At 38.1% G+C, this 23,019-nt stretch overlaps 1 protein-coding gene across 1 annotated transcript in view; it reads left to right on the top strand.

Moving 5' to 3' along the window:
• ADCY1 (adenylate cyclase 1) overlaps nt 1–23,019 on the top strand; it is a 354,989-nt gene that overhangs the window by 274,256 nt on the left and 57,714 nt on the right. Inside the window, exons 9-12 of the mRNA XM_020971543.2 lie at nt 3,545–3,739; nt 4,051–4,148; nt 7,084–7,168; nt 20,519–20,608. Coding sequence (XP_020827202.1) covers nt 3,545–3,739; nt 4,051–4,148; nt 7,084–7,168; nt 20,519–20,608 — 468 coding nt within the window. The remainder of the gene's footprint in view (nt 1–3,544; nt 3,740–4,050; nt 4,149–7,083; nt 7,169–20,518; nt 20,609–23,019) is intronic.

The following is a 23,019-nucleotide window of genomic DNA, read 5'->3' as shown; positions in this document are numbered from 1 at the left end:
GTAGTTTCTGTCAGATGCTACTTGACTGAATGTTGCTCCTTTGGATTCTCTGCCTCCAGTTTCTGGATCAACTGAAATCCTTTGCTATGTCTTCCTTGAGAGGAGTAGATGCCACCATGATCTTTTAGCTTAAAGCCTACAGACTTTTTCTGTATTTTTTTTAAATAAATGGCAGAAACCCTTGCCTGGGACTAAGAAAAGTCTTCCCTTGTGTTCTGTTTTGTCTTGTTTCCTGAGTTATGGCTGCCAAACCTCGCATCTCCTCAGCAAGAGATTCTCAGCCATAGGTACCATATTCATTAGAACAAATAGCATAGTCTTCCCAGTAAGCTAATGGCCACCATTCAATTTTTTTCTTTGGACTCAACTTCCTGGTCCCTTACCTTAGGGTCTCCATGAGCAATAATAATGCTCTAGCTCATGGTAAGGATTCCATATGCCTCCCAATCGCAATCTTTCAAGGTTAGGCTATAAATCAGGATAATGGTTATTTATCTGATTCTTATCAAACATTTCTGAGAGTTAAAGTTCCCTAGTTTTCAAACCTTAAGCCTCTTTTGTTTTACCATATGGCTAAGGGGGTAAGGAAAGGCAGATTCAATGCTAAGTCCAGGGGACAAGGTCATTATTTCCTCCACTTACGTAGCCCAGTTTGTGGCATTTCTGTAAGTTAAAAAAAAAGCCAATAAAAAGGCTTAGAATGACTTTGAGATGTATGGCTACACTTAAATACATAATTTGATGTGGAAGTGACAGCTGAGTTATCTCATTCATTTCTACCTTCCAACATACCAGGGGCTGCTGTGGTTGTCAAGAGTTAAATTTTCAACTCAGCCCCAATTCTCTGACTGCAGACAAGACTCTGGCTTTATCTGCATCTATATATCTACATCTGTTTATATCACCTATATCTATATCTATATCTACATCTGTATTATGTATGTCTATATATAATTGTTGTTCAGAGCAATGTTGATATTAAGGTAACAGTACTTTTGCCAGATAGTCAGTTTTGCCCAGATTTATTCATTATAGGAGTTTCCTGTTTAGTTAAGAGAAAAAAACAAACAAACAAATATGGGAGGAAAAGCAAGAAGAATCTTCTGCTGTGGGAAAAATAAAACAGAACAAAAATAGAAACAAAAAAATGAGATACTTTCCTGTAGAATGTAACTGATTCTTGAGATAACATCTTATCTTTGTTATTTCAGATCACAAACATCTATTGAAATGTCGCTATCTGGTAGGAACTAGGAATAGTGGGGTAAAAAAAAAGTGGGCAGTTAGGTGGTGCAGTGGCTAGAGCACCTGCCCTGGGGTCAGGAGGACCTGAGTTCAAATGCAGCCTCAGCCACATAACACTAGCTATGTGACTCTGGGCAAGTCACTTAACCACAATTGCCTCTTCCCAAAAAACAAAAAACAGGCAAAAAAAACCCAATAAGGCAACAAGCATTTATGAAGTGTGGACTATGTTTTAGGCACTGCGTAAATATAGGGCAAAAAATACAAATGAAAAGAAAAGCCGTCCATGCCCTCAAGTAGCTTACGTTCTAACGGGGGAAGATAATATACAAAAGGAAGCTGTGATAAAGGTGGGAGGTAGGGGTAGGTACAGACATGGAGGCCAAATATCAATGTCCAGAAACTCAGAAGCAGAGCCAGGAGAGGAATGGAGGTCAGCTAGCATGGGCCCCTTCCCAAAATGGAGGCCGTAAGAGAGACTAACCACTGTGGAAAGAGGGCCAGAATGATAGAGAAATATTCCGGGATGAGAAGGCCTCAGGGAAGGATGGATGTTCCAGAGTGAGGAGGTCCCAGGCGCTAAGGGAAATTCAATGGAGACATGACAGCTGATGCACGGTGTTGAGTTAGCCAAGTGACACTGTGGATGGAGCACTGGGGCCTGGAGTCAGGAAGACCTGAGTTCAAATTTGGCTTCAGATGCCTACTAGTTATATGACCCATGCACGTCGCTTAACCTCTGCTTGCCCTCATATCTTCAACTGTAAAATGGGGATGATAATTGCACCTACCCCCCAGGGTTGTTGTGAGATAAATAAAATAATGATTGTAAAGAGCACATTGCTGGCATTTAATAAGTGCTATATAAAGGTAGTTATTATTGTTACTATTATTATTTTTATTATGGTGCTTAGCACAGAGCCTGACACATAGCAAGTGAGATTGGAGCATAAAAAGCCTGTGGTAAAAAGGTGGAAGGGAAGGGAAAAGGGGAGCAGAAAAGAAGGAAGAGATGAAGGGGAGAGAGAGAGAGAGAGAGAGAGAGAGAGAGATGTAAGAAAAATGGGAAACTAGTTGGAGCAGTTAGTTTTGACAAGGGAGAGGGGCTTTCTTTCTGAAACCTGAGGGAAGAAGAAAATGAGAGAAGTGACATTCAATAGTTAAATCAACTTGTGATCTCACTGAGGTAAGTGGGTCCTCCATTGGTCCCGATCACAATTTAGTCATATCCTTTCGTCTTGTCTTGATCATGCCCTGGCATACATTTTCCTTAGAAAATCTACTCATATACCAGAGTTCTTCCTTCTTCAAGCAGCTAGGTGTTGCATTGGATGGAGAGCTGGACTTGGAGTCAGGAAGACCTGAGTTTCTCATTAGTTTTATGACCCTGGGCCAAGTCACTGAAACTCTTCTAGTCTCAGTTTCTTCCTTTGTAAAATGGGGGTGATAGTAGCACCTACCTCACAGAACTGTTGGGAGGATCCAATGACTTAACAACTGTAAATTGCTTTGCTAACCTTCAGGTGTTCCATAAATGCTAGCTGTTATTCTAATTCCCCTAGGGCTTTTACTCTTTCAGGTATACCAATGTAGTGCTTTGGCTAGCTCTCTCTTATAACAGACTCACTTTCTGACTAGCTGGGTTATCCATTGACTCTCACAACTTCCTTTAAAATATTTCTTTCTCAAAGCTCATGAGGAAATGGAAATGGCATACAAGAAAATGATCCACTAATAAGACATCATTGTCAACCGAAGTCTTAGAACAGAGAAATGCCCATTCACCTTTGTTATGGAGGATGTGTTGCCAAGCCTAGTTTTAAGATGGGTAATCTCTAGATTACATGATCCATAATTTCCTTCTGACTCTAAATCTCAAAATTTGATAAAAGCCAATCATATTTTATGAGCCATGACAGAGCTTCTCAGTGTTGATACTTAAAATATTTATTTGTGCCCTCAACTAAACATTTTTTTTAAATATACCCATGTTAATTTCCAGGTTGATTTCCAGTCTCCTCTGTGTTACAGGTTTGTTTTCATACCAATGAAGACAAAAACATAGAAACTGGCTAGGGTTCTTTTTTCTCCAACTGACACTAATATTGCCATTTATGCCACAGCCAAGACCATGTAAGAAATTATCTTCATAAACTGTACAACTGATCCTAACAAAGAAACTTCAGCAAGTATGGTTTGATGATAAAATAAACACATGTTTTGTCAAATGAGGTTCTTTAATATGATTTTTTTTAATCAAAGTTTTGAACAAGTCTTTTTATTTCCATTGATACTGCAGAGGAGGGCATTAAGGACAGCATCTGAAAAACTCAGGAATCGATCTTCTTTTTCTACAAACATTGTCTACACCACCCCAGGAACTCGAGTTAACAGATATATCAGCCGTTTAATAGAAGCCCGGCAAACAGAGTCTGAGATGGCAGACTTGAATTTCTTTACCCTACAGTACAAACATAAAGAACGGGAAGAAAAAGTAAGTGACTCTAGTTTAAAATTTTGAGCTCAAGGCCCCACATGAAAGTTCCTTGATATTTAGGGTTTGGTTTTTATGATTTATTTGTGTTTTTCTTTTTGCTAATAAAGCAGCTTTTAAAAAGGCAGGGTTTGAGGAATAAGGGAAGATGTTTTTCTTTTAACATTTTTAAAATCCGTGAGATAATATAACATTTTTATAAACTCCCTTTATAAATATTATTGAGACTCTGTTTCTCACTGCATACCTCTCAGATGAATGTTTGTAAGCATCTCCTCAGCATCTAATTTCCAACTTTTCTCCTTCCACAGTATCACCAGCTTCAAGATGAGTATTTCACCAGTGCTGTGGTCCTTTCACTTGTTCTAGCTGCCTTATTTGGCCTTGTCTACCTTCTAATAATCCCACAGTGAGTAGCTTTTCCCACTTTAATATAGTTGAAAACCTTGTAAAATATTCTGCTCCCTTAATCCACTCCTCCCAATCAAAGATCAATTACATTGACTGTGGCTTTACTTTCTCAAGTGAACCTTGTAACTCCAAAGCAATAAATCAACATTTGGGAAAAAAATTAAGTTGAAAGATTTCATTAATGCCTTTTATTTCAAATTGGACCCATATGTGACTTAAAATTTTTAATGTAAACATTTTTCATTAAGAAATATTTTTAAATTCGCTGCAAAATGTCTGCATGTTTCATATAGTAAGAAATATGAAGAAAAACTGTGTTTCCTGCAGGATCAAATACAAAATGCTGTTTGGCATTCAAAACCCTTCATAACGTTGCCCCTTCTTACCTTTCCAGTCTTTTTACACCCTGTTCTTCAATCAATGGCCTCCTGGCCATTCCAGGAACACTCCATTCTGAGCTCTGGGTTTTTTCTCTGGCTATTGTCTGTGCCTGGAATGTTTTCCCTCCTCTGTTCTGCCTGTGCTGACCCCACTGGCTTCCACCTACTAATCTCCATGACTTCCTCTAAGTCTCAACTAAAATTCTGTTTTTTATAGGAAGCCTTCCTCAATCCCTCTTAATTCTAATGTCTCCCTTCTGTTAATTATTTCCTGTTTATCCTGTATATAACTTGTATTGTATATATTTGTTTGTATCTCCTATTAAATTGGAAGATCCTTGAGGATTGCCTTTTTTGTATTCCTAGAACTTAGCACAGTACTTGGTATGTAGTAGGTGCTTAATAAATATTTATTGATCATAAATAATGAGTAGAAAGTGTTTGGAAAGACAAGTTCCCTCCTAGCTACGCTTGTGACTGGGACACACTGATTAGAGGCCTAAAATGAGTGGCCCTGTACTCTGTTTGCCAGCATTTTCATCCAGAATGAAATAGCACCCTTTGTCCCCAGTGGTGTGAGAAGATCTAGATGGAAAAGCCTGGTCTGACACCTTATTAGTGGTGGAGCCTCGGGCAAGACACTTTTCCCTTACGAATCACAGTTTCCTCGTCTCTACAATAATATTACCTCTGCTATTTACCAGAGAGGGTTGGTTAGAGGATTAAATGAAATATTGCACATAAAGCATTTTATGTAATATTAACAGTTAACATTCATAGGGGCAGCTAGGTGGCACAGTGGATGGAGTGCCAGGCCTGGAGTCAGGAGAATCTGAGTTCAAATTTGGCCTTAGACTCCACCTAGCTGTGTGATCCTGGGCAAGTCACTCAACCCTTTTTGCCTCAGGTTCCTTATCTGTAAAATGAGCTGGAGAAGGAAATGCTAAACTCCTCCAATATTTTTTCCAAGATAACACAAAAATGAGGTCATGAAGAGGCAGACATGACTGAAAAGCAACTGAACAACAAAAGCATTTATATGGTACTTTCAACTTTGCAAAGTGCTTTACAAGTATTATCTCATTTTATCCTCAGAACAATTCCTGGAGCTAAATGCTATCATTATCCCCATTTTACAAATGAGGAAACTGAGGCAGATAGAGGTTAAGTGACATGCCCACACAGCTAGTGGCTGAGACTTCATTTGAAAGTAGGTCTCCCTAAGGGGCAGCTAGGTGGCACAGTAAATAGAGCTCTGGTCTTGGAGTCAGAAGGACCTAAGTTCAAGTCCAGCCTCAGACACTTAACACTTACTAGCTGTGTGACCTTGGGCAAGTCACTTAACCCTGATTGCCTCACCAAAAAGCAAAACAAACAAACAAACAAACAAAAAAAGAAAGTAGGTCTCCCTAAACCCAGGTCCAAGGTTGCCATCTAGCTGCCTATGCAAAGTTATAAAACTCCAGTTATTATTACTATTATTGGGGGGAGTATACTATAATGGTTAGAGGACTGTCCTTTGAGCAAACAAGACCTAGGTTCAAATCATGCTCATGAAGTACATTTTCTCTGTGACCCTTTGAAAGCCACTTAAACTTTATATTTCCTAGGCAACACATTAAGATTGCAAGTTAAGGAAAAGACCTGATCAACTATGGAGGAAGGGAGGGGATTTCCATAGACTCCAATAAAATCATAAATCTAGACCTACTTTTTAAAAATTATGATTATACTCTACCAAGACATTTCGCAGCCCCTCCAAAACTTAGTAGTTGGTGTTCATAAATTATTGCTGCTGAAAAACATTTTACCACATGTTGGCTAACCTTCTGGTGATTAGCTGATCCATATTTGTACTAATCTGTGTCTCAGATAATTATCAAACCAATTAGCAAGTATTTATTAAGCTCCACACATTGTGTAAAGCACCAGTGATACAAACTGAAAGAATGACAGACATACAGTGTACCATTCTGTTAGCATAGACTTTGAGAACCCAAGGTCACCTCATCAGTTGAGTTCAATAAGCATTAAGTACCCATTGCGTGTCATAAACTATTGTGCGCATTGGAGATTAAAAAAAAAAGATAAAAATGAAATAGTCTCTGTACTTTCAGCTAAAGAAGGAGGTGACATTTGAGTTGAATATTTTTCTTTTCCTTTTAAAAATTGAATTTCTCTCTCTTGTTGAGTTTAGAAGCACAGTGTCCACTCATGCACCCAATCCCACCACTGATCAGTTCAGGAGCTTACTGACCTGGGTCATTTCCCCTCTCCTTAGACAACCTAATGCACTTTCCCCCAGGGGCTCACTATATGGAGGCCAAGCTTAGTACAAACACCCACTGCATCTCAGAACTCCAGAGCTCACGAGATCTGCTAGCCTCAGCTTCCAAGGGAGCTGAGATTAGAGGCCTCTGTCACCATGCTTAGTCTTAAACTGAACCTTAAAAGGAGTTAGGGAAAAGAAGATGACAAGAACATATATGGAGAAAACAAGTATAGAAATGCTCACATGACTGAATCGGTGTTCTAATGCATTTCTCCCCCTAGGAGTATCATCGTCCTGGTTCTCCTGGTGTTCTGCATATGCTTCCTAGTGGCTTGTATTATGTATCTACACGTCACACGAGTTCAGGTATACACATGTTCTTTGATGTTGTATTAATCGTTTCTGTGATTTTGAATTGTCAGCTGAAGAGACTTACTAAAGCCTTCCCAGATTATGCATGCAGTCAAATCCAAGGGGGAAGTTGAGGGAGTTATCTATATATCAAATCAAAAATATACTCATCTCCAAAATGAGTGGAGAGGTTGATGCACATCAAAATGTTCACAGCCGCAATGTTTGTGGTAACAAAGAACTAGGAGCAAAGTAAACGCCCATTGGCTGGGAAAATGGCTAAAGTTGTGGTCCATGAATGTAATGAAATATCACTGTTCCATGAAGAATGATGAGTATCAAGAATTCAGAAGAAAAACATGGGAAGAGAAATGGCCTGCGACAGAGTAAAGTAAATGGAACCAGGAGAACAATATACCCAGCAATGTAATTGAAAACAAAGGCAACATTTATGATTCAGTTTGTCTTCAAATAAGGGATGGAAAAAAGGCCCTTCCATCCCTTTTTTGGTTTTTGTACAAGTAGAGGGCAATGGTTATAGAATATTACATTTATTGTCATACTGAATTGATGTGTTGTTTAATTTTGCTAGATTTCTTTTTCTTTTTTTCTTTTTTGGTTAGAAGGAGTATTGCTAGGTAAGGGAGGGAAAGGGGGATGTTTAGAAAAGAAGGTGAGTAAAAAAGGTATCAATACAATTAAACAAAAAAAAAACAATAGAGTTGGATCACATGATTTCTAAAGTCCCTTCTAGATCCAAATCCTAAGATTCTCTTTTCCCCTAACAACTATCTACCCTGACCAAATTCATTAAGGATTTGTGTTCTACTTTTCCAGTTTTCTTGATCTTTGTATTTTGGGGATTCTGGAATAGAACTGAACATCTGAGCCCCATGAACCTCTCAAATGTCTTCTATGGCATAATATAAAAGAAACATCCATATCCCACATAATTCAGTTTTCTGTTATTTCCTTTGCTATGGGTAACTATAACAGCAACCAAATACATATCTATCAAAGTCTGGTCTGAGCTAATATGCAGTAACTATACTCTATACACACACATATTCATACCTATACATAGTTCTGTCATCATTAAGGAAGTTTTCCATGAAGCTGAAACATGTAAAAAAAATATCCCTTGATAATTCTATAGGATTTAGCTACTACTAGTTTAATGGAGTCCTTTGACAAGTGATAGGTAGTGATGTGCTTATCAAAATATTATTCTTTATGGGCAAAAAGATACAAACATGATTAAGGGACCTGGTGTTAAACAGTTGCTTTAATAGCCAGCAGATAAACACAAATATAGTTGTCTAGTGGATGTAGCTGTATGAGAACAAGTCAAGCTTCAGTGGCTGATCATCTCGGGCTATCACTATTCCTAGATAATTTGGGTGAAAGTATTTATTGATTTGAACCATCTGAACAATTGACTAAATTTTATTTTGCCAGCAAAAAGCTGGCCAGAATCTTATTGCTATTTTCCCTTTCTGAATACTCAAGGCTTTTCTTCTAGTAATTACTTTTTTTTTTTTAGGTAGGTGTTAACAAAGAGTCAGGCTTGCAAAGCATTATGCAGTTTGGGCATGTTTAATCTTCTCAGCAAATAGTAAAATCAGCTATTTAAAAGTATTAAAGACATTATATTTCACTTAATCTTTAAAGATGGACAAATCGAGCTTACTAAACAGCAACTGTAATGGGAGAAGCTACAACATTTGATATAATTAGATGATAGATTTAGAATTGGAAGGAATCTCAGAGGCCAGTTAGTCCAACCTCTTTATTTAACGGTAGAACCCAAGGCCCAGAGAGATTAAGCAGCTTGCTCCAGATCACACTGTAGTAAGCATCAGACGCAGGATTAGGAACTCATGCCATCTGACTCCAGTTCAGTGCTCTTTCTTTTCATTATTACCCTGTACCTTGAAGCCTGGGGTTTGAATTCTGTTGCTGCCATTTCTTAGCCATGTGAGCCTGGACACATTTGCCATTCTGGTCATCGGTTCCCTGATCTTTAAAATAAAGAGATCAACTAAGTTATCACAATATTCTCTTCCAGCCTCAAAATCCTGTGATCCTATAGTTAAAAGCAATTCAAATCCATTTTTAAAGTCTTGGAGTGGCCACTATTAATTGATTACCATTAATTAATTTAGCCAGTATTTAATTTCTTCAATGTGCAAAGCTCTATGTTAGATTAAAAGATGAATCAAACTTGATATGTATATTCTAGTAAGAATGGTCAGTTTTATGAAAATAGCTCTTAGACAATCATTGGCTCTATAAAGAGTAGGGTAGATACTTTCACTCAAGGACAGTGGGAATGCTTCTCTAGTGAATGCTAGTCCACCTGGTCCATTCTTTGCATACCTATCTAAAACGGCAGAACATATGAATCCAGTTGGAAAGATGCAAAGCTCTATGGGAGATGAGAGAACAGAGTGGTTGGACTTGATTTCACTATGATTATTTTATTTTATTTTTTTAATATAAATGTATTTATTTTTAGTTTTCAACATTCACTCCCACAAGATTTTGAGTTCCAAATTTACACCCCGTCTCCCCCCTCCCCCCACCCCAAGATGGCATGCATTCTGAATATCCCTTCACCTAGTCTGTCCTCTCTTCTATCTCTCCCCCCTTCTCTTATCCCCTTCCCCTTCTATTTTCCTGTAGGGCAGAATAGACTTCTGTACCCCATTTCCTATATTTCTTATTTCCCAGTAGCGTGTGAAAACATTTTTTTAAACATTTGTTTTTAAAACTTTAGGTTTCAAATTTTCTCTCTTCCTCCCTCCCCACCCACCCTCATTGAAAAGGCAAGCAACTCAATATAGGTTATACATGTGCAGTTATGCAAAACACATCCATAGTAGATGTATTGTGAAAAACTAACTCTATTTCCCTTCATCCTATCCTGCCCTCCCATTTATTCTATTCTTTCTTTTGACCCTGTCCCTCTTCAGAAGTATTTACTTCTGATCACCCCCTTTCCCAACCTGCCCTCCTTTCTATCATCCCCCTGCTCTCTTGTCCCTTTCTCTCCCTATTTTCTTGTAGGGTAAAACAGATTTCCATACCCAATTGAATGTGCATGTTATTCCCTCCGTAAGCCAAATCCTATGAGAATAAGATTCGCTCATTTCCTCTCACCTCCCCCCATTTCCCCTCCACTGTAAGAGACTTTTCTTTTCCGTTTTTTTTTTGTGAGATAATTTACCCCATTCTACCTCTCCTTTTCTTCTTCTCCTAGTAAATTCCTCTCTCAACCCTTAATTTTATTCTCCAGATATGACCCCTTAATCTTCAACTCACCCTGTGCCATCTATCTATCTATCTATCTATCTATCTATCTATCTATCTATCTATCTATATATATAATATAATATATATATATATACATACATATAATTTTTTTTCCTCCAACTACCCTAATACTGACAAAGGTCTCATGAGTTATAAATATCATCTTTCCACACAGGAATGTAAACAGTTCAATCTTAATAAATCTCTTATGACTTCTCTTTCCTGTTTACCTCTTCATGTTCCACTTGAGTCTTGTATTTGAAAGTCAAATTTTCTATTCAGCTCTGGTCTTTTCATCAAGAATGCTTGAAAGTCCTCTATTTCACTGAATGACCATTTTTTCCCCTGAAGGATTATACTCAGTTTTGTTGTGTAGGTGATTCTTGGTTGTAATCCTATGTCCTTTACCCTCCAGAAATCATTTGCCCTGTGGTCCTTTAATGTAGAAGTTGCTAAATCTTGTATTATCCTGATTGTGTTTCCACAGTACTTGAATTTTTTCTTTCTGGCAGCTTGTAATATTTTCTCCTTGACCTGGGAACTCTGGAATTTGGCTATAATATTCCTAGGAGTTTTCCTTTGGGGATCTCTTTCAGGAGGAGATCTGTGGATTCTTTCAATTTCTATTTTGCCCTCTGGTTCTAATATATCAGGGCAGTTTTCCTTGATAATTTCTTGAAAGATGATGTCTAGGCTCTTTTTTTGATCATGGCTTTCAGATAGTCCAATAATTTTTAAATTCTCTCTCCTGGATCTATTTTCCAGGTCAGTTGTTTTTCCAATGAGATATTTTACATTCTCTTCTATTTTTTTGTTCTTTTGGATTTGTTTTAGTGTCTTGATTTCTCATAAAGTCACTAGCTTCCAATTGCTCTATTCTTATTTTTAAGGAAGTATTTTCTTCAGTAATTTTGGACTTCCTTTTCCATTTGGCCAATTTTCTTTTTAGGGCATATTTCTCCTCATTGGCTTTTTGGACCTCTTTTGCCATTAGGCTATTTTTTAAGGTTTTATTTTCTTCAGTATTTTTTTGGGTCTCCTTTAGCAAGCTGTTGACTTGTTTTTCGTGATTTTTTTGCATCACTCTCATTTCTCTTCCCAGTTTTTCCTCTACTTCTCTTACTTGCTTCTCAAAATCCCTTTTGAGCTCTTCCAAGGCCTGGGACTGATTCATATTTTTATTGGAGGCTTTGGATGTAGGAGCTTTGATTTTGTTGTCTTCTTCTGGTTGCATGTTTTGATCTTCTTTTTCACCAGTGTAAGAGAGCATAGTCTGACTCTTTTTGCGCTGCTTGCTCATGATCCCAGCCAATTACTTGAGTTTTAAACTCTTTGTTAAGGTACGAATCTGCTTCCAATGTGGAGAATGTACTGTCCCAAGCTTCGGGGGTTTGTACAGCTGTTTTCAGAGATACTTGTAGGGGCCTGTAAATTTTCAGTTCTTCCAAGGTGGTATGATAAGGGGCAAGGTGTTTACTCCTTTCCTGGCCTGTGACCACAGGTACTCCTTTCTGTCCTGTAACTGTGAGGAGGGGGTCCTCTCCACAGCCACTACAAGCTCCACCATGCCAGCGTTCCTCCTCACCCCAGCACCACCACCCAGAACTGTGACCCAGATCCAAACATGGGCAAAACAAGAGATTCCTGCCTCAGCACTGGCAAAGAGATCCCTGCAATCCCTCTCTGATCAGCCACTGGATTCCCCCTCAGTCTATGGGCAGGAAACTCAGGAAGCAGCTGCTCCCCCCCAGGGCCAGGCTCTTGGGGAATGGAGCTGAGACCCTGCCCTCCTGTCTCAGCACCACAGAAACAGACTTTTCCCACTGACCTTCTAAGTTGTCTTTGGCATTCATGGATTGAGGAATCTGGAAACCTTCACAGCTGCCTGAGATTCAGTTCTCTGAGGCCTGCTCCAGGTTCGCTTTGGCCTGCGCGCCCACTCTGCACTGTGCTCCCCGGCGTGATATACCTTTCTGATCAACCATCCAGGTTGTCTTGGGCTGGAAATTTGCTTCACTCTGTCTTTTTGTGGGTTCTGCTGCTTCAGAATTTGTTTAGAGCTATTTTTCATGTGTATTTGGAGGGGTTTGGGGGAGAGCTCAAGCAAGTCACTGCTTTCACTACACCATCTTGTCTATGCCCCCCACTATGATTATTTTAGAAAGGGCTTGTTTGCAGCAAGAAATCTGGGTAATGGAACCACCTATTTTCACAGTATGTCAATAGGCAATGTCAAACAACTGATCACCGCCCTTTTTCTCCATCTCTACTCAACACACAGCTTGTTGATCATGTGCCATTTTCCTGAAAGTGATGTGATTTTTCCTAGGATACTATCATATTTCCATGCTTAAATGGAATATATTCTCATCCATTTGGGTGCTCTCTCCTTCAATAGTAGTAGTTTTAATAGTAGCAATAGAAATAGCAGCAGCACTGGCACCCACAAGGGCACCTGTTTTGTTTTTTTTAATGTAGCTTTTTAAAGTTTGCAAAATGGCATCCATTATATTACTCATTTGATAGGCACAACATCCCTGAGAGGTAATTGCTAATGGTATTATCATTTTATAGATATGCCATCTGAGCCCCCAGGAAGTTAAGTGACTTTTGGTTTAAGTCACATAGTAAATATTTAAGGCAGGATTTAAATTCAGGAATTCCTAGTTCTGTGTTCACTACTAAATCTACCCATGCCATATTATCTCATCAGTGAAAAATCACAGCCTGTCATTACCTTCTCATCCTTGTCCAATTCTTCCCATAAAGTTTGCATGGAGAAGCTACCCAATTACTTGCCTAGAGTTTTAAGCATTATGTACACATCAGTGAAGTCTTTGGGGATTACCATCAATTATCCCTTAATCTCACAGCACGACCCAACACCTTTTCTGATTATGGTATATGATTAGAATTTATGCAGTAAATTATATGAGTAATAATAATGATAAATATAATAGTCTTTACGTGCACATTAGGAACTGTAGAAAAAGCCAAAGCAGATTTGGAAAGAATCCTAACAAAAATTCATGCAATATTAATAAAATATATCCCCCAACCCTAAGATTAAAATATTCTCATCAAAAGGAAGAAGATTGATAAGCATCCTCAGAACACTTGATAAATTAGACACACTTATATGGAAATAGCTTTAGAATAAGCAACAGTAAACCCTGATGATAGCTGCACACCACTGAGTTTGTTGAAGGCAATCCAAAACAGTTTACATTGGGAGAGATCCATTGAAACAACAAAGCTTTAATGTGGCATCAAGAAGTCAAGTTTTCATGGGGTTTTTGAGTCACCTGACAGTACATTTAAAATGCAGTGGACTATGAAGTCCTTTAAACTCAGAGACATTCAGGGCAACTAGTCTTTAGTGTTCCATTAGTCCAATAGATCTGGGATTTCATCAACATGGCCACTCCTTCCATCAGTGCACATTACAACCCAGCCATTTCTTCTTTTCCTGAGCAATTCTTATCCATCTTGCTCCATAATTCTTCACAAAGGAGCCACTTAATGAGCTGGAGGTCTTCCTCTCTGTTTTGATAGCTATATACAAATATTTATAGTTCTATTCAGAAGTAAAAGCCCAATTTAACCAGGTCTTTCGATTTCAGATTCTAATTATGACACTAGAACTCTGTGGTATATGGGAGCCCTGTGTACTTTACTCTTCAAAGATATTAAGGAGTCATGTCAACCATGTGGACTATACTACTTGTCCAAAGATATATGTGCTGAACAATTTCCCAATCAAATTTGTCCAGAACCAAGTCAAAAAATCATAAAGTTTTAGAGATGGAAAAGCCTATGGAGATAATCTTAGTCTAGTCTCATCATTTTGCAGGTAAGGAAAATGAGAATCAATAAGGTTAAATAACTTGATCAGAGTACCTTATTTTGTAAGTAAACAAACAGAGTTCCAGAAAGTATAAACCATTTCCCCAAATTCATACAGGCGGAACTGGGATTTAAACTCAGCTCCTTTCCCTTTAAATCTAACATGCTTTCCACCTAGTGGTGGGGAACCTGTGGTCTCAAGGCCACATTTGGCCCTCTAGGTCCTCAAGGGCAGCCCTTTGACTGAATCCAAACTTCACAGAGCAAATCCCCTTAATAAAAGGATTTGTTCTATAAAACTTGGACTCAGTCAAAAGGCTGCACCCAAAGACCTGGAAGGCTACATGTGGCATCAAGGCTGTGGGTTCCCCACTCCTGTTTATATATCAACTCTGGCTTCTCTCCTAATATTTCTCTAATGAATGAAGAAACAAGCAAATGAAAGAAATAAAGAAAGAAAAAAACATTCATTAAGAACTTATTAAGTGCCAATCACTGTGTTAAGCACTGGGAATACAAGTAGAAAAATATGGCAACTTCATTGATGGGGTGTTGGGTTAAATCAAACATTTATAAAAGTCTATTATGTGTAAAGTACTAAGTATTATTGGCAATATCTCTGAGATCACACCTTCAAGTTCTGTCAGCATCCTGGGACATTTGTAACTTGCAAAATCTGCCTGTCTCAATTCTGCTTTTACCTGTGTGGGTCCAACCCCACCACCTCCCAACTTGACCATCATGACCATAATATAGTAGAGATGCAACAGGAAGACACCTCGTTTCTTCTCCTAATCAAAACAGGCCAATGAAAATTAGCTAATTTTGTAAAGATTGTCTCATTCTCTGATTATATGAAATTAATCTGTTCCATCTGAGTTTCACAAATGAATCATGAACAAAAAAGGAGCTATGTTCTCAGGTACATTTTACTGAACCTGGGATTACCCTTAGAGTGTGCAGAGTGAAAATATGATGAAATTGATTCCCTTGTCAAAGAATGATCCCTCCTTGCTCTGCAATACACCCTTTGCTCTGCTATTCTACTCCTAGTGCACTGTGCGATAGCCTTTGTTCTATAAAAAGCAGGTGTTTTGTTCTAAGATTTAAACTGTTTCCCCAATTATACTTTATCAGGCTTGTCACACTGTTGACATCCTCTTCTTATGGCTTCCAGCGCATTTTAAATGCCATTTCCTCTCCGTTTCCAGTTCTGAGATGCTGACATGCCATTATTTCAGAAACTTTTAAGAACAGTGGTAGTGTCATTTCTGTCTTTGTTGAGAATATGCTTAGAAGCATGTTCCCAGCAACCTACTGTGTAGATGTTTAGGTAATTGTGGGTCATGTTCCTGGGGGATTTTCCTTTTGTACATACTAGAGAAAGCTGTCCCTTTTCTCCACAGCAGCATCCTTTGCTTCCTTTTATAATGAAGAATGTCTTAGTATTACAGATCCAAATAGGCAATCAGCCATTAAAAATAACAATAACAAACTCATATTATATTTCATGGGATAGTGAAAAGAGTGATCTACATGATCAAAGCCTCTGGGTTCAGATTTCAGCTCTGCTACTTACTGTGAATTGGAGCAAGAAATCACTTATCTTTCTTGGGTCTTAGTTGCCTCAATCGTTGAAAAAAAAAAAGTCTGAACCAGACTGCCTCTAAGGGCGCTTCCTCTTTTAAACCCTATGAACTTTAGTAATAATAATAATGATGATGATAAGCACTTATAAAGCCCTTTAAAAGTTTCAAAGCACTTTTCATATATTGTTTCATTTGATTTTCACGGTAACATTGTAAAATAAGTACTATGATGATCCCATTTCACAGAGGGGGAAACTACTCTGGGTCACACAGCTAATAAATATCTGAGGCAGAATTTCAACTCAGGTCTACATGACTCCAAGTCTAATGATCCAGACTCCTGCATTGCCTAGCTTGCCTGTTACTTGAGAACAAAGATAGCTAGTTCCATTTTCATGTTGTTTCTTAGCCTAGGAATTTTTTTAGAAGGCATAAGCATTAAAACTATAAAAAGCATTTGTTGAAGATTTTTGCTGAAAATATAGTTTTTAAGAAGAAAAAAACTCTTAATTACTCTGTGGCCCAGTATATTCTAGGGGAATATGTTGATCAATGAATCATAAATTATTCATGAAGCATTTGCTAAGTTCCTGTCTTTACAAACAAGAAATACAAAATATCCTCTCTCATCACATGTCAAGGGAGTTTGTCAATACCATATTATCCCAATTGTGGATACAAAGTCATTGTGAGGGAGAAGATATCAACACTTACTCCTGACCTTGTGCAGTAATTTTTCAGTTATACCAGACTCTTTGTGACCCCATTTTGGATTTTCTTGGCAAAGACAGTGGAGTGGTTTGCCATTTCCTTCTCCAGCTCATTTTACAGATAAAAAAACTGAGGCAAACAGGGTTAAGTGACTTGCCCAGGGTCACACAGCTAATAAGTGTCTGAGGCTTGATTTGAACTCACAAAGATGAGTCTTCTTAACTTCAGGCCCAACACTCTATCCACTGCACCACCTAGCTGGCCCCTATCTCCTTAGTTCTAAAACAAGGTTGGGATTTCTCAAAAGGGATTATATGGGGTAACTAAGAGGTTAAAAATTTATAAAACTGTATATGGAGATTTTATTCATCAACTAAACCACACTTGGGCTTCAATGATATACCTCCCTATGTACCCAGTTTCCCTCAGACTATTAACAAGATCTTGGTAAAAGGTCCATCAGGATTGTGTCAAAAAGCCTGCCTTCATCTCTCCCAAGCTCTAGGCCAGCGTTTACACCTGTCTATTTGTCTTCTCCCCTTGAGGACAGCATTGTGCCTCAAACTCAGTATGTCCCAAAGTGAATTCATCTTTTCCCCAAAAGCAGATATTCTTCCTGAATAGCCTATTTCTGTTAGGCTTACCAACTTTACTTCAGTCATCCCAGCTCTGAAAATCCATAATTTTTTTTAACTCTTCCTGTCCTTTGCTTCAATTCTATTCAGTCACCAAATCCTACAGATTCTCCCTCCTCAATAGTTCTTGATTCTCATAGCAGCATCTCTTCCTCTTTTCCATTCCTGTTGTCATTTCCCTATTTCAGATCTCCAGTATCTCTCTCCTAAATTGTTATAATAGCCTTCTAACCGATCTTCCTAGCTCTAATCTTTCCTCCTTCCAGTCCATACAACATATAGATATCCCATTAATCTTGCTAAATCACAGCTCTGATAATATCACTTCATCCAAAACTTGTATTGGCTCTCCAATGTCTTTTGAACTATAACCAAATGTGTCATTGTTTCTGTATGCATCTGCCATGTTTCAGCCAAACTAGATTATTTCAAGACCTGTCACTGAGTTTAGCCCTTTGGGCCATGTACTGTATAATAGGTTCTTAATAATTGATGTTATAGAGGCATCATTCTTTCTTCTAAGATTCTCTTTCTGTCATGCTCAACTATATAAATGGATCTTTCAAATGAGTATTTTTAGAAATACAACTCTTTACCAACAAGATCTGTAGCCTGATAACCAGGCTGTTGGCCCCAGAGTCAATATACTTCAAAGTAGGCCTCATAAAGATAAAAAGTCAAACTGGCCTCTGATGGCTTTAGCTATGCAGAACAAACTTAAGAGGAAAGCACAACCATCTTACGTGATTTTACAAAAGACGAAGCTTCAGAAATTCCTGAGAAATGATTAGTATTCACTTTAAAAGAAAATTACTAATGTTTTATTTGAAATGTAAAGAACTGGGGCTTGATCAAAAACAAAAAAGGGACAATTTGAAAGCATTAACTAAAGTAATTTTAATGTTTTAAAAATTCATATCTTTTGTTTTTATATCATTTGTGTTTCTCAGTATGTCCCTCCCCATGACTCCCCCAAAAGAATCATTAATTTTCACCAAGAGGGAAAAAAAGCAATTGAATTTTAAAATACAGGAGCAAAAATAATATTCTAAATGTGCTTCTGGGTTATTTTTCAAGTAGAGTCCAAAAGATGAGAATTTTTCTCCCCTCAGTTCTAAACTCTAGTTTCTGTAGGTTGAAAGGCAAATATAAAAAGCAGAAGGTTGAAAGACACATATAAGAAGCAGAAAGTTTTAGTTGAGTAGGCACATATATTAAAAAATATCAGCATTTGATAATTTGTGTTACTCTAGTTCCTTTCTCCTCAGTATTCATCCTTGGATTTTTTTATGTAAAGCAAATGTTCTTAAACCCTGTGCATATGTGTGTGTGTGTGTGTGTGTGTGTGTGTGTGTGTGTGTGTGTGTGTGTGTGTGTGAGAGAGAGAGAGAGAGAGAGAGAGAGAGAGAGAGAGAGAGAGAGAGAGAGAGAGAGAGAGAGAGAGAGAGAGAGAGATTTGGCAGTCTGGTGAAGCCTATGGACCTCTTCTCAAAACATTATTTCAGAGTGTATAATATAAAATAGGATTATAAAGGAAGCCAATTATACTGAAATACAATTTTTAAAAGATGCTTTAAAAAACAAGTCTACAAGATGTCTGGTTAAGAATTCTAAAGCTTCTACTGCTGATTGGGATCTGTTTTTCCTTGCCCTAGATAGGGGATAAAAGCAACTTTTGATTTCTGCATCAAAACGCCCTGCCTTGTAGTGAAAAAAAAATGTTACATTTAGAGATGGAGAAATTGGGTTGAGTCTCGCCTCTGATGCTTCCTATCTATATGATATGGCCAAGTCACACAACTTTTCTTAAACTAAGTTTCCTCATTGGTAAAATGATAGAGTTGGCCAAGGAAATCAAAGACAGAAATAAAGGACCAACATAACAAAAAGTGAACCACTGGAGTAGGAAATGGCAAACTATTCCAGTATCTTTGCCAAGAAAACCCCATGGACAGTATTTGCCTGGCATGCTGTGGTCTACAGGGTCATGAAGAGTCAGACATGACTGAATGACTGAACAACAATCTAACAAAATATTCATAGCAGCACTTTTTATGGGAATGAAGAATTGTGTATAAAGCTGTAGCACATAAGGAATGAATGGGTAAAACAAAACAAAACAAACACGCTTCTGCCTCTGTATCAACCTGGAGCTTCCTTCAGCAGTCTAGACCATACAACCCTTCCTGTGCCTTCCAACCTGGAATATTCCTCTGTAAGGCCCATCTCTTTCTCCCATTGTGGTGTTCTTCTTGGGGCCACCATTTTATGCAGGAGACCAACATGGCCTTCATTCCCTTCCTAGCCTTGTTCCTGGCTGCCAGACTTCATAACCATACCTCTACGTTGGGTAAATTCATTTGCTCCCAACCGGTGACAGAGACATGATCAAAGTGCCAGCTTCTACAGATGTTGGCTTCTTCCCAGAGTTTTTTTTCTCCCCTCAGAGACTTCTCCCTGAAGACAACCTAGTACCATGTTTCTTTTCTCTCTAAACTAGAAGTCAGAAACCAACTTGCCAACTCTGTCCCTCACACAGTTGCACATCATTGAGTAATCAGCCTCCACCAATGAGGAGAGACCTATGTAAATAGACTTTGAGCTCCTGGTTATAATATAATGAACTAATAATTGCTTAAGAAATGATAGGGAATCATTAGAAGATGTATGTGATCTGATGCAAAGGAAAATAAGCAGAACCAAGAGAACAATATGCATAATAACAACAGTATAAATAAAAAGATCACCAAAAGGAAGTTGAGTTTTGAGTTTGAAAGGCAAATGTTAAATATCCTGGAGAAGAGTATTGCTCACAGAAGAAAGGCAGGGGACTACTAATACAGGGTATTGCAGATATTATCTAACAAATTCTTTTTTGTAACAAATGTATTTGCTTAATTGTTTTCTTGTCACAAGAAAGAGGGAATGGAGGTACAGGGAGGAATGATAAAGGCAAAATGTAAAGACAAAAAATATCAATGAAACATATTCCCCAAGGCACACAGGTAGAACATGGATGGCCTAGGATTTGAATGCTGCTTCTTTGTCTCCATGGTTGTTCTTTCCAAGGTACTATGCTGTTGTTTTCAAAAGTATGTCCTTGGAAACAGGGGATAGAAGAATAAAACTCAACAAGTTGGAAGTTACATAATGGAGGAGATGAGGTAGAAAGATGTGAAATGCTGGTTTCCTTCTGTGTATTTTTAATATATTTTAAAATGTGACTAAAATAATGCTTGTCAAGAGTGATAATGCTTTTGTTTCTTTAGTGTTTTCCAGGGTGCCTGACAATTCAAATTCGTACTGTTTTATGTGTTTTCATCGTAATTTTACTTTACTCTGTGGCTCAAGGATGTGTGGTGAGTAGTTAACTTTCTAATGCAAAGGCAGAACTGTTATAAAGAGAATTGCACATTTTCACTAACTCTTCAAGTCTAGTAGCCTCTAGTCAAACCACTACAGAGTCCAATTTTAAAGTTGAACATAGAGTTTTAATAGATGGAAAGATGCATACTCTTAAGGCCTTATTTTCTTAAACATATTTTGACTCCTTAAGAAACAAAAACTTGTAATTTCTGCCTTTTGACTCCCTAAACAATGCTGTACATTTGGATCTACCTATATAGATTTTACCTATGTGGGCCTACATCCGTTTCTAGAGTATTTTTTTTGGAGCATGCATCTTTCAAAGAACTGGGCTTGGAATCAAGAAGACTCATTTTCCTGAGTTCAAATCTAGCCTCAGACACTTACTAGATGTGTGACCCTGGGCAAGTCACTTAACCCTGTTTGCCTCCGTTTCCTCATCTGTAAAATGAGCTAGAGAAGGAAATGGCAAGCCACTTTAATATCTTTGCCAAGAAAACCCTAATGGTGTCACAAAGAGTAGGACGTGACTGAAATGACTGAGTCACAACAAATCTTCCTCCAATGTGCATGTACTAACTATAAACTCTAAATTCAGCAAAACTAAGGAAAGGGATAGCCCTGGTCAATGGAATTTACTGCTGCATGAAGACTTGCCATCAAAACTTTCAAAGAGTTACAATAAAAATACACTCATGGCTAAAATATCCTCAGCATATGTTAACATATGATGGTTTAGAAGGCACTTTCACAGTCTGAAGAATATCACTAGAAATATCAGTGAAAACAAGCCAGATGGGTAGGTTTTGTGTATGGACTAGGAGTCAGAAAATCTGAGTTCAAATCTTGCCTCAGATGTGTACTAGCAGTGTAACTCTGGGCAAGTCATAACCTCTTAACCCCAGTTTCTTCATCTGTAAAACAGGGATAATAACAGCTTTATATAGCACTTTAAGGTTTATAACAACCCTAGGAGGTACAGGTTAGCTACCATTATTGTTATCATCATCATCACTCTGTTACATCAATGAGTAGGAAGATGGGAAGAGTATCCTCCTCATTTTAATTCTAGGGCCAAATGGCATGTTGGCAGGAATTTCACTTTCTTCTTTTTATATTGAGGAGTGTGTGTGTGTATGTGTGTGTGTACAAGTGTATGTGTGTATTTAAAACACAAATGCAACTCTAACCCTCCCTCTTGAAGCCAATCAAAGCTGCATATGCATGCAGGGAAGGGGAAAAGAGGAAGAGAATAAGTATTTGTTAAGTGTCTATGGTATATCAGATACTGTACTAAGCTCTTTATGCATATTATCTCATTTGAGCTGGGAGGTAAGTGATATTATAATCCCCATTTCACAGTTGAGGAAACTGAAGCAAGCAGAGGTTAATGAATTTCCCAAGATCAAACAACTAGTGATTTTGAATTCAGCTCTTCCTGACACCAAGGTCAAGGTCCTATCCACTGTACCACCTAACTGTGGTGGAAGGAGCCACGTCTTTGTAGCATTAGATGATGTAGTTGTATGTTCGCTGGCTTCTAGGCATCACTTCTTAGGACACAATTTTAATTCTTCCTAAAGAATTCCAAAGGATGTGCATGCCCAAATTTTGATAATTAGAAGCAGCTGCTACACACCAAAAAAAAGGGGGGGGGCACTGTACAGTCAGAAGTTGGATCCTAATCCTGGCTCTGCCACTAACTAGTTTTATGACCATGGGCAAATCATCCAATGTCTTTGAGTCTCAGTTTCCTCCTCTGTAGAATGAGGAAGTAAGGAATCTTGATGGTCTCTTTTAGCTCAAGAGTCTGCATGCAATTAACATTTTGCCATTGAAACATCCTCACAATTCTGTCAAAATAGCACTACTCCTCTTCAGTGATATAAACTACACGATCAGAAAGACTTAAATTCAAATGTGACCTCAGACACTTACTAGCTGTGTTGCACTATGCAAGTCATTTAACCTCTCCATGTTTTCATTTCCTCAACTGTAAATTAGAGATAATAATACACCTTCCTCCCAGGGTTATTGTGAGGATCAAATAAGATAATGTTTGTAAAGCACTTAGCACAAAGACTGACACTTAGTAGGTGCTGTATAAATACTGGCTTTTGTTTTTGTTTTTGTTATTCAAGGCCACGAATTTTGTTAGCAGTATTACAGATGGGCTCATACTGCTGCATGTCAGGCACAAATACTGAAATCTACCTAGAGTCAACTTCAGACTCTGGATTCTTTGTAGAGTTCCAGAATAATGAAAATCACTAAAACTTACAAGGTTAGGTAAAAGTCATAGTGTTTTTTTTCAAATTCACTTTGTTCTCTCCGTGTCTGTAAGTGAGGCATATTTCCATTCCACAGATTCTGCAACTTTAAAATGCTTTGTTCATTTTCTTTG

Source organism: Phascolarctos cinereus, unplaced genomic scaffold, assembly GCF_003287225.1.
Source record: "Phascolarctos cinereus isolate Bilbo 61053 unplaced genomic scaffold, phaCin_HiC Scaffold_4;HRSCAF=312, whole genome shotgun sequence".
In the NCBI taxonomy this organism is placed as follows: domain Eukaryota; kingdom Metazoa; phylum Chordata; class Mammalia; order Diprotodontia; family Phascolarctidae; genus Phascolarctos; species Phascolarctos cinereus.
Note: the sequence above shows the minus strand (reverse complement) of the source record. Positions and strands in the feature narration are given on the sequence as shown.